The 16,702-nt window shown below is 42.2% G+C and overlaps 1 protein-coding gene across 6 annotated transcripts in view; it reads right to left on the reverse strand.

Moving 5' to 3' along the window:
• ASAP1 (ArfGAP with SH3 domain, ankyrin repeat and PH domain 1) overlaps positions 1-16,702 on the reverse strand; it is a 392,411-nt gene that overhangs the window by 50,994 nt on the left and 324,715 nt on the right. For all 6 annotated transcript variants that reach the window (XM_019032530.4, XM_019032533.4, XM_055349231.2 and 3 more), the window contains 6 exons: positions 15,418-15,604; positions 15,090-15,175; positions 13,811-13,926; positions 13,609-13,676; positions 12,554-12,661; positions 9,029-9,257 (listed from right to left, as the gene is read on the reverse strand). In XM_019032530.4, the coding sequence (XP_018888075.1) occupies positions 9,029-9,257; positions 12,554-12,661; positions 13,609-13,676; positions 13,811-13,926; positions 15,090-15,175; positions 15,418-15,604 (794 nt within the window). The remainder of the gene's footprint in view (positions 1-9,028; positions 9,258-12,553; positions 12,662-13,608; positions 13,677-13,810; positions 13,927-15,089; positions 15,176-15,417; positions 15,605-16,702) is intronic.

Here is a 16,702-nt window from a genome sequence, read left to right on the forward strand (position 1 = left end):
GTATCAGCCTCCTTTTTCATTTCTAATCTTATTTATTTGGGTCTTCTCCCTTTTTTTCTTGTCTAGCTAAAGGCTTGTCAATTTTTTTCACCTTTTCAAAAAAACACAACACTTGCTGCTTTTCTGTATTGTCTTTTCAGTTGCAACTTTATATATTTCTGCTCTGATCTTTTTTCTTTCCTTTTACTAATTTTGGATTTGGTTTGTCCTTGCTTTTCTAGTTCCTTGAGGTGCACCATTAGGTTATTTGACATTTTTATTTTTTTATTTTTTTTTGAGATGGAGTTTCGCTCTTGTCACCCAGGCTGGAGTGCAGTGACGCGATCTTGGCTCACTACAACCTCTGCCTCCCGGGTTCAAGTGATTTTCTGCCTCAGCCTCCCAAGTAGCTGGAATTATAGGCATGTGCCACCACGCCCAGCTAATTTTTGTATTTTTAGTAGAGATGGGGTTTCACCATGTTGGCCAGGCTGGTCTTGAATTCCTGACCTCCCTCAGGTGATCCACCTGCCTCGGCCTCCCAAAGTGCTGGGATCACAGGCGTAAGCCACTGCACCTAGTGATGTTTTTCTTTTTCTATGTAGGCATTTATTGCTATGAACTTCCTTTTTAGTATTGTTTTTACTGTATCCCACAGGTTTTGGTTACATCTTCATTTTTTTAAGGGTCAGTTCAAATGTAACTTCATCCAGAATCCTTCTCTAATCCATCCCCTCTTCCCTGGAATACCTACTCTTATCTCTGAGCTTCCAGGGCTTAATGGCACTAGATATTCTCTATCATACATTACAGCTACAATTTCTCTTCCTTTCCAGACTGTGTGCATCCATAGGGCATGATCTGTACTGTCTCCACAGCTCTCCTGCCAGGGCCCGGCACACTCTGGGTACTCAGTACACAACTGAAAAAGTACAGTAGAGGTTCCTCTTCAAAGACTTTCCTCCCCATCTAATTAGGAATAAATAGTAACTTCTCTTAGAAGTAAAATTTATTCAAAGACCTGTGCTAACATTTTTAAATCTCTGCTAGCCGTAATAAAGAAATCAATGTACTTTATGTTCTTAGTTCCCACAATTTAGCCTGAATCTTTGCCCTGGCATGCTTATACTGGTTCAAGCAAGCATTAGGTCATGGCCTGTTCCTCTTCCTTATTTGAAGGTGTTTTTACCTTTCTCAGCATTCCACAAGTTACTTCCTCCGTCCTTTGTTCTCTGCCTTTGCAACTCTTTTAAAAAGTTCTAAGTTACTAGCCTATCAGGACAAATACAAAATAGCCAGTGGAAACTGGACACAGCAACAGGATGGACACGTCAGGTTATAAATGATCCTGTCTCATTTGTTCAGTGTACTCTCGTGGCAAAACTGCTGGCGAGTGTACCCTTTCTACAGAAAGTATAAAAACGGCCTTGCTGAAAAAATTAAATTTATGTTCAAGGGCTATTTCTTTATGGCACCGGGAAACAAGCATTTCAAACAATGACTATAAAGATAATTCATGGTGTAAGTCAAGAGGATGTTTTTTCAATATACTTGTATATCTGGTTTTTAGTTACACACAGAAAAACCAAAAGTCTCTTACAATGGGAGACCAAATAAAAGTATAACTGAAGTTTCAAAGAAAAAAAAAGACCTAGAAGATGGCTTAAAAATTATCTTGACAGTTTCTGAAAAAGTTGTCTTTAGAAACATAATTTACACATTCTAAGCTGCCACATAGGAAGGGTAATGACAAAAGTTATATCTATCCAACTTGGGACAATATACATGAAGATTTGATCACTTTCTAATAGTTTTCTTTTTTAAATTTATTTTTAATTGATAACATATATATTTATTATGTATAACATATTGTTTTGAAATATGTATACAGTTGGACCTTTGTATCTGGGAGTTCTGCATCTGCAGGTTCAACCAACCCTGGATTAAACATATTCAGAAAAAAGAAACTCACAATAAAAAATAACAATCCAACAACAATAACAACAAACAAACAATATAGTATAGCAACCATTTACATAGCATTTACATTGTAGTAGGTATAACAAGTAATCTAGAGGTGATTTAAAGTACACAGGAGAATGTGTGTAGGTTATATGCAAATACTGCACCATTTTATATAAGGCACTTGAGCATTCCTGGAGTTTTGGCATGGGATAACTGTACATTGTGAAATAGCTAAATTGAGCTAATTAACAGATGCATTACTTCACGTATGCATCTTTTTCTTTGTAGCGAGAACATTTAAAATCTACTCTCTTAGCAATTTTCAAGAATACAGTACATTATTAACTACAGGCACCAGGTTGTACAACAGATCTCTTGAACTTATTCCTCCTAACTGATCTAATGGTTTTCATAGTATAAAGCTTAAAAGAGTGGAAAGCTTAAGTTAATTACTTTAAAAAGTAATTAACCGTATATTTATACAAAGAAGGACTCAGTGTAGAACGGAGGAGCTGTTATCTCCACATTCAGATGGAGAAACAGGCATGGTGGAGTAGAGTGTGCTGGGACACTAGTGTAAGTCAGCAGGGCTGGCCAGGATTACAGGACAGGCTGGTGTCCGGGCATGATATGTGCCACACTGCTGTGTCAACTGACTTCCACACAGGAAACAGCATTAGCTATCCATCTGTCCTTCCACCTCCTTCTACGACACTGATAATTAAGAAGAAAGTACCAGGATTCAAGAGACTTAGGGCTGATTCTTTAACAATTACTCATCCACCCCTGAATGCCAGAGGCACAACAAGGATTTCCTCTGCTTCCCTTTCCACACCCTGGCAGTCAGGTGACTTAGCTAGAGAGCCTCAGTCAAGGTCACTATTCAGGGCAAAAATCACAGATGATACTCTGGGCCAGCACTAGGTGATTCACGTGCAATGCCTTACAAAGGACAGGGGGAAAGGATTTAAAAAGGCCAAAAACCCAAATGCAAACCAAACCCAAACGAAAAAAACACCCTAAAACAAAACACGAATCAAGGGTGACAGCCTATGAGAAGCTTTAATATCAAGCTACTCTAATGACTGTCTTCCCATGAGATAAAAAACCGCAGGAAACTGTAAAGTCATCAATATATGAATAATGCCACTGATAGGAAAATATTTCCCATGCGAGTCTGAATCATGCAGTAGTGTACTTTCATGGTGGCAGGAGCTGTCATATACCGAGCAAGTCTTCACCCTTTCTACTCTTCTTCCTATCTACTGCCACAGATCTCCAAGGAAAGTTGGAGAAATGTCTAAAATGCATACACAGCTGTGTCTGGGCACAACTGCTGCATTTATTAGATTTTCAGCAAGTCAACTATCACACCTGTGGACATCTGGTTTAGTTTTATAAATGTCCCCTCCTTATCCTGGCCACCTATTTCTGGGACATGCTTTCACTGATTCTTTCTGCTGTTGTTTATGCATTTGACGAGTACTGACCTCCTCTGTGCCAGGGATGCAAAGGCAGCTCATTCACAGCCCTTATCCTTGAGGAGTTCTGCTCCTAACTGGAAGAGTGCATTGAAGACTTCCCTAATCCTCTCTCTGAAGCTGTGAACAGCACTTCTCTTTCCTGCTCCTCCAGGAATACTCCCTACTGGCCCCAGGGGCACATTCTACTGTGTCCTCTTTCCCTGGAGCCCTGAGAGTGGGAGGTACTTCTTCCTTCTTCTTTACATTTCCAGTGCCCAGAATGTTTGTTAAACTGAAAACATGCAGGAGGATTGAACAAACTTGTATTTACTGAATGCTCACTACGTGCCAGTCATTTCATAGACATTATTTCATGCTCTCTAAGCAAGGTAGACACTTACTCCTTATTTTTCAGTTGAGGACTCTGAAAATCAGCAAGATTGGCTCAATGTTAGGATGAGACAAGTACGGGGCAGGATTGGGCCTTATGAGGAAGAACTATAGTCTCTCTCTTCTTCTTTTTTTTTTTTTTGAGACGGAGTCTCACCCTGTGGCCCAGGTTGGAGAGAAGTGGCACAATCTCGGCTCACTGCAAGCTCTGCTTCCCGGGTTCACGCCATTCTCCTGCCTCAGCCTCCCAAGTAGCTGGGACTACAGGCATCCTCCACCACACCCGGCTAATTTTTGTTTGTATTTTTAGTAGAGACAGGGTTTTACCACGTTAGCCAGGATGGTCTCGATCTCCTGACCTCATGATCCGCCCGCCTCGGCCTCCCAAAGTGCTGGGATTACAGGTGTGAGCCACCATGCCCGGCCCATAGTCTCTCTCTTTTTTTTTTTTTTTTTTAAAAAAATGTATGTATGTATTTTTGAGATAGAGTCTCATTCTGTCGCCCAGGCTGAAGTGCAGTGGTGCCATCTTGGCTCACTGCAACCTCTGCCTCCTGGGTTCAAGCAATTCTCCTGCCTCAGAATCCTGAGTAGCTGGGATTACAGGCACGGGCCACCAAGCCTGGTTAATTCTGTGTATTTTTAGTACAGATAGGGTTTCACCATATTGGCCAGGCTGGTCTCGAACTCCTGACCTCAGGTGATCTGCCTGCCTTGGCCTCCCACAGTGCTGGGATTACAGGCATGAGACACCATGCCCGACCACCATAGTCTCTTTTGTGTGGCACAGAAAAGAAGGCTTCTTGGAAGAGGAGAAGGTGATGCTTGAAAGGCTTCTCAGGAGTTCACAGCTGTCTAGGCAGCCATGGTCTGGCTTGACACAGACTGATCTGCCTTAGTTTGTTACTCTCAAACTACTGCATATACTTTGATTAATGAGAGTAGTCTCTTCACTTACCTGTTGGCAAGGGTAGCATCTGGTTCAATTTTCTCTGTGGCATCAACCCTTCAACAACAAGCATCTATTGACGCTCTCAGTATGCCACGCAGCACGCTACTTTCGTGCAGGTTATCTGCTAGTTTATTAGTTCCAAGCCAGAGCCTCTCTAAGGTAGGAAGTCTACATTATAGCAAATGTGTATGAAATGCAGAATTAATACTTACAGGTATTCACATGCTATTGAGAAGGGCTATATAATGCCTGATTCTAGAGGCCTGGCTTCAGGAATAGATGGGAATGAACTGTAATTAGCATATCAGGTGTTCACCTTTCTAAACGCTTAAAAGGTTAGTTCTTTTAAGCATGTTAAAGAAGGTTCTTGAGATTGGAATTATCATTCTTTTACTTAACACATCCTATCGTTGAGTTAAGATGCCTACCAAGTGCCCGGTCTCATTATCCAGAGCATTTGTTAATTTAATAGGCTTGGCCAGGTGTGGTGGCTCACGCCTGTAATCTTGGCACTTTGGGAGGCCGAGGCAGGTGGATTACCTGAGGTCAGGAGTTCGTGACCAGCCTGGCCAATGTGGTGAAACCCTGTCCCTACTAAAAATACAAAAATTAGCTGGGCATGGTGGCGGGCGCCTGTAATCCCAGCTACTCAGGAGGCTGAAGTGACAGAATCACTTGAAACAGGGAGGCGGAGGTTGCAGTGAGCAGAGATTGTGCCACTGCACTCTAGGCCTGGGCAACAGAGTGAGATGTTGTCTCAAAAAGACAGTAGGATTGCTCAAGCTCAGAAATTCAAGGGTGCAGTGAGCTATGATTATACCACCGTACTCCAGCCTCAGCAACAGTGCAAGCCTCCATTTCTAAAAAGTAAATAAACCTAGGTTCTGTGATATTATTTTAATTAACCTTAATCAAAGGTTAAAAAGAAACTAATCTTGGCAAGCCTCAAAAACCAGTTTTTTTTTTTTTTTTTTTTTTTTGAGATGGAGTTTCACTCTTGTTGCCCAGGGTGGAGTGCAATGGCACAATCTCGGCTCACCACAACCTCCGCCTCCCAGGTTCAAGCGATTCTCCTGCCTCAGCCTCCCAAGTAGCTGGGATTACAGGCAGGCGCCACCACGCCTGGCTCATTTTGTATTTTTAGTAGAGACGGGGTTTCTCCATGTTGGTCAGGGTGGTCTCGAACTCCCGACCTCAGGTGATCCGCCCACCTTGGCCTCCCAAAGTGTTGGGATTATAGGCGTGAGCCACCGCACCCGGTCCAAGAACCAGTGTTAATAAACGTACAGTAGAAGTGGGGTGGGGGCAGGGGGAAGCTACTGATCACAAACGAGAAACTACCACACACAAATTAATTTTATAGCTTTGATTTAGTCTCTCGGGACCCCACATCTGAAGAGGGGTTAGGCAGCGAAGTGTTTCGGTATGGGGCTTGAGGATAGTGATTTTGGGATTCTGAGCTACTGAGCTCCTCTGAGACTCTGGGGCACTGCTCACTTGTAAGCACAAGGGGGCTTTGCTTGACGGTAATTTAGGTCAAGCTTCCTTGAATTTCGATGAGGCAGCTGGAGTTTCTTGAAAATATTCTCAGCTAGATTCAGAATAATTCTTTCTCCTCTTCGCTTTTGTGAGGACTTTATCTCAAGTGTCTGTTTCTGTCTCACTGGAAGACTTAATTTAGGGGTCCTTCAGACCCCTAAATTCAGTTGAGGAAATGACTTCTGCTGCAAATAGAGACCTCTGCTTTATTTGTCATGGAGAACAAGGAACTCAAATGAGAGATCCAAGGCATCCTTGTTTTCATGCAAATGGTTCTATCAGCTCAACAGAAGGAAATGAAAAAAAACATAGGGGTCAAAAAAACAGAGAAGAATTATCTCTGCACACAGAGTATCAGCTGATCTTTAACAATGTCTTCTAAGAGCTCCATTCTAAACATTATCAGTTTTCCAAATGTAAGCGCATGTGAGCTGAGCTAGCTATGGGATATCGCACACCTCAAATCCTTTATAAAAGTCATGAGAAGGCTGTACTCCCTATGTCTCACCAGCAGACAGGCCAAATCTCTGAATTTGATGTCCTGCTGTGAACAGCCATGAAGAACACTCTTGGTTTTTGTAGGGAGGATTTCTATTTTCAATTATGGGCTTTTTTTGGGGGAAGTGGGGAAAGTACTGTATCCTTAGATGACCACGGTTGCTGTGGCCAAGTCTCAAACACTTGTTTCAGCAGCTGGAACACTAAATAAATTTAGTCTTTGTCTTCTGGGTCTTTGGTAAAGAGCTAGTTAGAATTTATTCAAGGCATGAGAGATATGCTTGGCACAAAGTCAGACAGTATATATTATGGGTTTCTGTTGTCCCCCTTGAGATAAAATTACAGAAGGGGGTGGAGGGAAATGAGGGGGTCTCTTGGCCCCCAGGACTCTGGTGTCATTTTCTCCTATAAACCATTTTCAGGACTCTCAATGACCTAGAGGCTCTCTGAACAGGCATAGGCTGTGCCTGTCTAGATAGGTCCCCACTGCTATGTTGGTAACCACACTCAGGAGATGTGAAACCTTTCAGTCACTTTTTCCATTATTGTATTCAGTCTGGAGGCTTCTCACAGTCCTCTGTAGGGTGCAGAAAGAGAATCTCTGCTCTCTGTCAGACTGCTACCCTGATGGGGAATGCCATTACCCACAGGGAAGCAGCAACACAGCATTCTTACACTACAGACCTGCAGCTTGATACGTGAGTGATTCAAAAACATACATTTTAGTACAATGTATGGAATGGTAAGAAAACACTGGTGGGTTAGACCTTTGGCTTACATGCACTATTACTGTGTGGCCACTGGTTATCTTTGAGGATAGCTGTTCATGCCAAAGCGTTATTTTAACTTTTCTCTATTACTTTATGATCTATGAGGCCATTTGGGGTCTCTCTAAGAACACAGCTCCCATTTATAACACTATTTCAATAGAGAATAAGCTCTGAAAAAACACTGTTTTGAATAAAGCTCACATTTCCCAGAAAATAGCCCTAGTGTGATTCAAATAGGCATGGCATTGTGTAGCGAGAAGCCATGAAACCTGTGGGAGCACGAGCTGAGCACACAGGGAGAACCCTGCATTTGGATTCACTGGCAAAGACCAAACTTGAAGCTATAGCTCTGGGTACCTCTCAATTATCCCTACTGGCTGAGGCAACACTTTAATGGTAGCCTGAGGCGCCAGCCCTGTGAGACATTTGACAACTCACAGCACAACAACCCTCCTATGAGTGGGATTCCTCGTCTGGGCGCAGTGGCTCAAGCCTGTAGTCCCAGCACCTTGAGGGGTCAAGGTGGGAGGATCAGTTGAGTACAGGAATTCAAGACCAGCCTGGGCAACACAGCAAGACCTCATCTCTACCAAAAAAAAAAAAAAAAAAAAAAAAGCTGGGCATGGTGCCACACACCTGTGGTTCCAGCTACTTGGAAGGCTGAAGTGGGAGGATCAGGATCACTTGAGCCCCGGAGATGGAGGCGACTGAGAAAGGCCTGTCTCAAGGGAAAAAAAAAATTCCTCTCCAAGTACTGTCTCTGGAAAAATGATCCTTATTAGAGAGTACAAGAGAATGAGCTTTGGTCACACAGAACTTGGGTTAGAATCCCAGGCTGAGAACTAGAGGCCAATTACTCAGTATCTCTGAACAAATCCCCTAATTTACATGATGCCAGTAACTGCATAATAGCACCTACCTCATTTTGAGATGATTACAAAAGAAGTACTAGGCGTAGAGCCTCTCATAAGGCAAGTGCTCCATAACTATTAACTACCACTATTATTACTAGCATCTTCAAGAGAGTGGCATTTTAATGTAGAGAAAAGTAACTTTCCAGAGAACTGAAACTCCACTCCACATTATAAAAAGTACAGGTTCTGGAGCCACGTGGACCTCAGATTGAATCTCAACTTTACCTCTTACCAGTGGTGTGACCTTGGGCTGGTCAGTGTATCTCACTGAGCCTTAGTTTCCTCTTCTGTAAAATGGGCACAAAAGCACATACTTCACAGGATTGTTGTAAGGTTAACACAAATAATGCACAAAGAGAGCCCACAGCACTGCCTGTCCTGCTCTTGGTACCTGGCAAACGGCATGGTCCCTATTTCAAGCTGCTCCTGACAACACGATCCACGCCACTCAAATGTACCTTGCAATTCTTACCTCAAAGCTGGCTAGACTATCAGCTCTGAGGATGGAGTCACAAGCCCTTCGAGGACGGAGTCACAAGCCCTTCTCAAAGCCCATACCTTTCCCGGCGTTCCTAGGAGGCAGAGGGGGAGCCTCCGTGGTTGGTGATGTGGGCGAGTCTGTGCTTGTGGAAACGAAGATCTGGTTGGTGAAGGCTCCGTAGGAGAGCCGCTGTTTGTCCCTTGGAGTGCTGAATCCTGGCAGTGCCAGCTTGTCCTGGGGGGAGATGCTGGAGGAGTGGCAGAAGCTCTGAGGTCTGGGTGAGCGCTCTTTCTTGATAGGGCTTGGCTGGCAGATGAAATAAGAAGGTGAGATAATAATCAAGGACCACCCTTCATGTGTACAGAGGGCCTCCGCAGGGTGGGCTCAGGTGAGAATCTGGGTTCCTGTGGCTCTCTGAGCTTTATGAGGTCAGCCACAATGAGCCTCATGATGCTGACACAGTACAAGGGAAGGATCTAGATACCACACTTTCATATCGTTCACCACTATGAATAATCACACTAGTGAAACACTGGTTAGGATCAGCAGCAGTGTCAGAAGCACAGTAAGGTCACAGGTAGATTTAACTTTTAATAAGCAAACACCTTCAGAATGCAGGACTTTTTCAGCAACATTTGAATAGTATTTCCACCTATTTCTAATTTGCTACATTAAGTTTTCTTCCCTGCTCAACCCTTTAACGTTGAAGTTCTTTCTTTGCCTCTTTTCTCATTTTATATCCCCCTGCAAAGTAAACGGATTCACACCCACTGCCCGCTACACAATAATTACTTACAGATCTGTAAATACAACCCCAATGACTTGTGTTCCAAACCAATGGCCCATGAGGTGTCTCTGGTATTTGCGCTTGTGGTGATGGCATTAGGATCCACTCAACTGCCCAAGTTAGAAACCTCAGTGTCACCTGGAGTCCCTGGTCCCTGCACTCACCTTGGAAATACCCCTCGAAGCCCCTCCTAGTACAGGTGCTCACCAGCTCCCACTGCAGCTCTAGCCTCCAGAATGGCCCCTTCTCCAGTTTCCTTCCTCCAGTCCATTCACCACACTGCAGCCAGAGCTGGTGGGAAACCTTGCTCTTTAGACAATAAACCTCTGTGGGCTTCTGACTGCTTGCACAAAAACCCAAAGGCCAAACCTGGCCCACAAAGCCATCCTGGTCTGGTTTGCCTGACTCTACAAGGCAGCTGCCTGCCTCTCCCCACCAAGCCAGGTGAATGCGTCTCACACACAGTGCTTCTCTCCATTCCTCCGACATCCAGACTCTACCATGACTCCTTCCCTTGGCACACGGTGTTCTGGAATGATGCATTCCACCCCACTTCTTTCCCTGGCAAGCTTCTACCTATCCTTAGAAACCCATCTCCAATGTCCTTGAGAAGGCCGACTGAGGCAGCTGCTTGGTCCTCTGAATAGCTCTCAGGATTTTTTCCATACTCTTATAATGATTATCACATTGAATTATAATTTATTTCCTCTTAAAGTTGTTAAGGCTTGAGGACCTCTTTGGCCATTCCTTACATCCTGCCTGTGATACAGGAAATGTCCAATACATAGGCAATCAATTAATGCATGAATGAACTTTCAGAGGTAGTTAACTGCTTATAAGGAAAACTCAGTGAGAACTGGCTTTAATCCTCCAAACTGTCTTTACTAGCTGGGAGACTTTAGACAAGTTGCTAAATTCTCTTTGTAAGTTTTCTCTTCTGTAAAATGGGGATAACAATGTCCCTTATGTACTTTTTTTTTTTTTTTCTCTGAGACAGGGTCTCACTCAGACACCCACACCCAGGCTGGAGTGCAATGGGACAATCTTGGCTCATCACAGCCTTGAGTTCCTGGGCTCAGGTGATTCTCCCACCTCTGCCTCCTGAGCAGCTGGGACCACAGGCGCACACCACCACGGCCAGCTAATTTTTTTATTTTTTGTAGAGAGAGGGTTTCGCCATGTTGCCCAGGCTGGTCTCAAGCTTCTGGGCTCAAGGAATCCATCCGTCTCACCCTCCCAAAGTGCTGGGATTACAGGTGTGAGCCACAGCACTCAGTTACGGACTTTCAATAAAGATGATCTGAGATAACGTAAGTGCTTAAATCTGTCTAATCCATATTTAATGAACATCATTCCTTAATGACAGGCATACATTCTGAGAAATGTGTTAGGTGATTTCATTCTTGTGCGAACATCATAGAGTATACTTACACAAACCTAGATGGGAGAGCCTGCTACACACCTAGGCTATATGGTATAGCCTATTGCTCCCAGGCTACAAACCTGTACAGCATGCTACTATAATAAACATTGTAAACAACTGTAACACAATGGTAATTACTTGTGTATCTAAACATAGAAGAGGTAAAATAAAAACATGTTATATAAGATTAAAAAATGATACATCTATGTAGAACACTTTCCATAAATGGAGCTGGAAGGACTGGAAGCTGCTCTGGGTGTGAGTGAAGGCCTAGGACATTACTGTACATTTTTATACAACTCAGTGCAGTAGGTTGGTTTATACCAGCATCCCACAACCATTTGAGGAATGTGTTGCACTACGGTATTATGACATCTATGGCATCACTAAGTGATGGCTATTTTTCAGCTCCATTTTAATCTTACATGGATCCCCATTGAGTATGCAGTGTGTTGTGGACTGAAATGTTATTATACAGTGCATGATTATGTTCAATAAATAACAACTGTTATTTACTTACTAATTACTTGTTTTGAAGGTTAATTTTTTTTTTTTTAAGATACAGGGTCTTGCTCTGTCATTCAGGTCAGAGTGCAGTAGTACGATCATAGCTCACTGCAGCCTCAAACTCCTGGGCTCAAGCAATCCTCCTGCCTCAGCTTGTCAAATAGCACCACCACGTTTTATTGATTGATCCATTTACTTTGTAGAGACAGGGTCTCACCATTTTGCTTAGGTTGGTCTCGAATTCCTGGTCTCAAGCGATAGCTCTGCCTTGGCCTCCCAAAGCGCTGGGATTATAGGCATGAGCCACCATGCCTAGCTTCATGGTTAATTTTATGTGTCAGCAGGCTATGTGTCCTGGTGTTTGGTCAAATACTAGTCTAGATGTTGCTGTAAAGGAATTTTTTAGATGCAATTACCATTTAAATGAGTAGATTTCGAGTCAAGGGAACTACCCTTCATGATGTGGGTGTGCCTCACCTAATCAGCCAAAGAAAGGCCTTAAAAAGACTGAGGTCCCCCAAAGGGGAAGGAATGCTGCCTCCAGACTGTCTTTAGCCTGAAGACTGCAACATTAACTCCTGCTGGGATTTCCAGCCTGCTGGCCTGCCCTGTGCATTTTGAACTTGACAGCTCCTTCAATCATGTGAGCCAATTCCTTAAAAAAAATTTCTCTGTCTCTCTCCCTATCCTGTTGGCTCTGTTTCTCTGGACAACCTTAATATAGCTGTTAAATGGGGCCCAATAAGGACTGAACAACATAAATGGCCCTGATACATTGGATCATAAAACCACAAACAATCAATCTCACCAAAAATGGATCTTGTCTACACAGAGTAGAAAAGTTGGGGTAGTTGTTGAGAATTCGAGGACATAATTTACACTCACTTTGTCATCCAGATCATCATCGCTCTCATCTATCTCCTCCTGTCGAAGATTCCACTCATATTCTACGTGGACGTGTGGATTGAACTTTCCAGATTTAGCCTGGGAAAGCTAAATGGAAGGAACAGCAAATGTGCACCATTTTAATTTAAATGCTGAAACATCCCAATATTATACAAACACTGAGCAAATCCCACCTTATTCCTAGTTTTCAATGAATCATCTGTAGGTGTACTATAGGCAACACTGTGCTTAGACAAGCTGCATTGCTATGTGACAGGCTCAAGAAGAAATGCAAACAATTGCAGGCAGAGCCTTCTTTATTTTGATGACTTGTCTCCAAAACTAAAAGCTTTCTTCTTATTAAATGGGCCTCAAACTCGCAAATTCCTGGCTGAAAGGCAAAACGAGTCTTTGAAGTTTAAGACGTAGGCTTTTAAGGTCCCAGTCCAATCTGTGGCCCTATTTTCTCATTCATAAAATGGGAGCAGGGATAATTGTCTCAAAGGATTCTTTTAAGAATAAAAAGGCCCAACTGGTGGGCCTGGAACCTGGCACTTAGCGGAAACTCAAGAGAATCACACTAATGTGAAGGCCCTGACTTGCTAAGCAAGAACTAGTAGGGTCAAAAAAGGTGAATGTGCACAGGAAGGCGAGGGGCTGGGAGAACAGTGTGTTAACATTTTGAAGACCACTACTCTCTGAGCTTTACTTGCCCAATTTTTGGAGCAGCTTCTCAAATAATTCTTTATTGTTAAGCTGCAGAGAAAGTCTAATGGTCTGGGAAATAAAAAGCATGACTTCAATCCACAAGTCGATCTGGTAATAATACTTGTGTAATGCCTTTCACCTCCTTTAACTGCATTCCAAAAACATGTGGATGACAAATTTATCATTTTACCACTTTTTCTAATGTAGCACACTGCTCATCTGATTTTCTTTAGCCAGTGTTAAAAAAAAAATGAATCTGCATTTTTAATATTCAATTCTAGCTTCTCAGAATGACACTTTTAAGGCAGCCAATGTCTAATAAATCTCCCACGTCCATTTTTGCTTACCAGATCTTCACACTGGGTAGCTTTTAGTCTCTTTGCTATGTCTAGGGCAGTTTCTCCAGCCTGGTTAACTGAAATAGGAAAAAAATTAATTTGCATAATTATCTAGGAAACACCTTAAGAAGGCAAGGAACAATAATCAAATTACAACGTACCATGCAACACACGCTTACTACAGTCATGAAGACACTAGACACACTCTTACCTATATCCACAGTGGGCTTGCTCCTGAGCAAAAGCTTCAAACACTCAGGTTTACTGTACATACTACAGTAGTGTAGAACTGTGTTTCCCAGGGCCGTCTGCTTATCCAGGTTCCCACTGAAAAATTAGATGATGATTAGAAAAAAATGACTTACTTTATAACTTAAAACTATAGATTAGCCACTTATTTCTGTGCTGATAACTGAGTCAAATTTGAGACCTAATTATTATAATAGAGAAAATTATGATGTTTCTAACCTAGATTTATAAGCAATACAGTGATAACAGGCAGCATTTATTTAGAGTGCCAGGTCCTATGGGACAGACACTGTTTCTTAACATTTACATGTATTAGTTCACTGAATCTTTACAACTATATGATGGGGTAAATACTAATAATAACCGCTTTTACAGATAAAAAACCCTGAAGCGCAGAGAGGCTGAAGTGCTTGCTTTCAAGATTTTCAAGATAAGGATGGTGAAGCAGGGATATCTGAACACAGATAATCTATCTCTGGAGCCAATGTTTTGAGCCACTGTGCTATATTATCTCTGAGGAAGAAACCTGGACTTTTATACAATTTGGCTTGTGTCTATGTACCATTTTTCCCATATGGGTTCAAATCCCCTCACTATTTTGATCTTCTTCTTTAGATGAGCTCTAGTTCCTCCTCATCATCTGTTGCTTACAGAACAGATAAAGAATAAAGAATCCAGCAAGTCCAAACTTCCTATATTCACTCTTATACTTCCATCAGTATATTCCAAACTTGAATGAGCTATTGATCCAGCCACACACATTGCTGCTGTCTTATATTAAATTTAGGAACAACGAAAACTCACAAATATGGTTGACCCGTGCTGTTAAGTCTTCTCTCTTTTAACCTCTCCTAACGGTTAGCAAATGTGTCCAATCTGTGCAGCAGATTTTTGGATACAGACATAATTTTACATTTATAAAGGCCAAGGGATGGCAAACTACAGCCTGTAGGCCATATCTGGTTCACTGTCTGTTTTTATAAATAAAATAATAAAGTTTCATTGGAATACAGCCACACTTGCTTGTTTACACATTGTCTGTGGCTGCTTTCACACTACCATGGCAGAAGTGAATAGCTCTGACAGAGAAACTTCATGCCTGCAAAGCCAAAAATAATTTTTATATCTAGCATGACACAGAAACAGCTTGCCAATTCCCGATCTAGGCCACTGATAGGACTGGTTTGTGTTAATTTATAAGGCATATTCAGGTAATTCAACAGAGAAAACAAAAACGATACCAGTTTTGTACAAGGAAGTCAACCAAATGGAGAGATGTCTGATCTGCAGTTCGGACGGCAAGGTGAAGGGCTGTCTCCCCAAGCTCCTAAAAAGGGAAGGAAAAGTATAAGTAAGTCAATAATATGCTCTGCCAAGGGAGGCTTCATATGTATCAGTTGCCCCCAAGTAATTATAAGGAGCACACCTTTTCACTCTCATATTCTCTCGATTTAGACATGGCCACCCAACGTATAAGAATCTCATTATATGGTATTATGTTAAAATAAGTCACCTTTTAAACTGATTTTCCGCATTACTTTTTATCCTATGATTTTAGTGAGGCCTTACCTGCCCAGGTTCCAGCAGTGGTTCCATTAGCTCTACCCCCTCTGCATAGACTTGAATTAGTGCAAGTAAATCCCTGGATTTGATGGCCTCAAGCAATTCATTTAGTTTAGCTGATGAAGTTGAACAGGTCTTCCTTGAAAACCTATGATCTACATACTTTGCAGTGATATATTCTTTTCGTACAGTCCTAAAACAGAACAAAATAAAGAATTTTTATTTTCCAAGTGCTAGGAAAGGTTTACATTTTTCTGACAAACATTTCTCTTTGAGAAGTTATTTTAATTAAGATACGCTTCTTTTCACCATTCAAATAAACCAGGTTTTAGACCAAATTACTCCAACAGAGACAGAATAAAGAAAATAATATATGTTTACTAATATATACAAGTAATAGATATAGTTACAAAGTAAACGGGCACATAAATCACAGATTTCTTTTTCACCTTGACCAACAGCATGAGAAATCAACTATTTATAAATACTTCAAACTCTGATATATAAGCATATGAAGAAATTAAAAAATTTAAGAAGTTAAACACATTCTGAAAGACCAATTAAAAGTTTTCAGAGCTTCACGGAAAGGATTTTAGTCGTCTTGATATAACTCTCTATTTTTTATTTATTTTGTAAAATTTTTAAAAGGATCGGGTCTCGCTATGTTGCCCAGGCTGGTCTTGAACTCCTGAGCTCAAGCAATTCTCCTGCCTTGGCCTTCCAAAGAGTTGGGATTACAGGTGTGAGCCGGCCTGTACCCGGCCATAACTCTCTATTTTATAGGTGAGGAAACTAAGGCTCAGAAAGGCTGTCACTGAAGCAACTCCCCCAGGCCAGGCATTGAGCTCCAAACGGGTGAAGATGAGCTGTCTTTCCTGCACAGGTTCAGTATGGGAGCAGGAGACCACATGGATAACATGCCCAAAGTCTGAAAGGGTGTAGTACTTTTTCCTTTTCTTGAGGAATTGCCTTCTTTACTTCAGTTCAAGTGTTTCTAGTGGGACTGAGCTCACCTCCCAGCCACAGGGGTGAGTAAATGACCTAAGTGGCCCAATGGTCGCCTTGGCCACCTCTGGGGAAAGACTAAAATGGAAGTCAGCTCAGAGGAAAGGAGAGGTAGGAGTCAAGGAAAGAGAGCTAGGGTCCATGTGATGCTGTCTGACAGCCTGGATCCAGCTGTACCTGAATCCACCCCTTGGATTTCCCAGTTACATGAGCTAATTAATAAAGACAGTAAATGAACTTTGGATTAAATCTTTTAGTTTTACAGCACCCCAGCTGTGTGACCATA

Source organism: Gorilla gorilla, chromosome 7 (assembly GCF_029281585.2).
Source record: "Gorilla gorilla gorilla isolate KB3781 chromosome 7, NHGRI_mGorGor1-v2.1_pri, whole genome shotgun sequence".
In the NCBI taxonomy this organism is placed as follows: domain Eukaryota; kingdom Metazoa; phylum Chordata; class Mammalia; order Primates; family Hominidae; genus Gorilla; species Gorilla gorilla.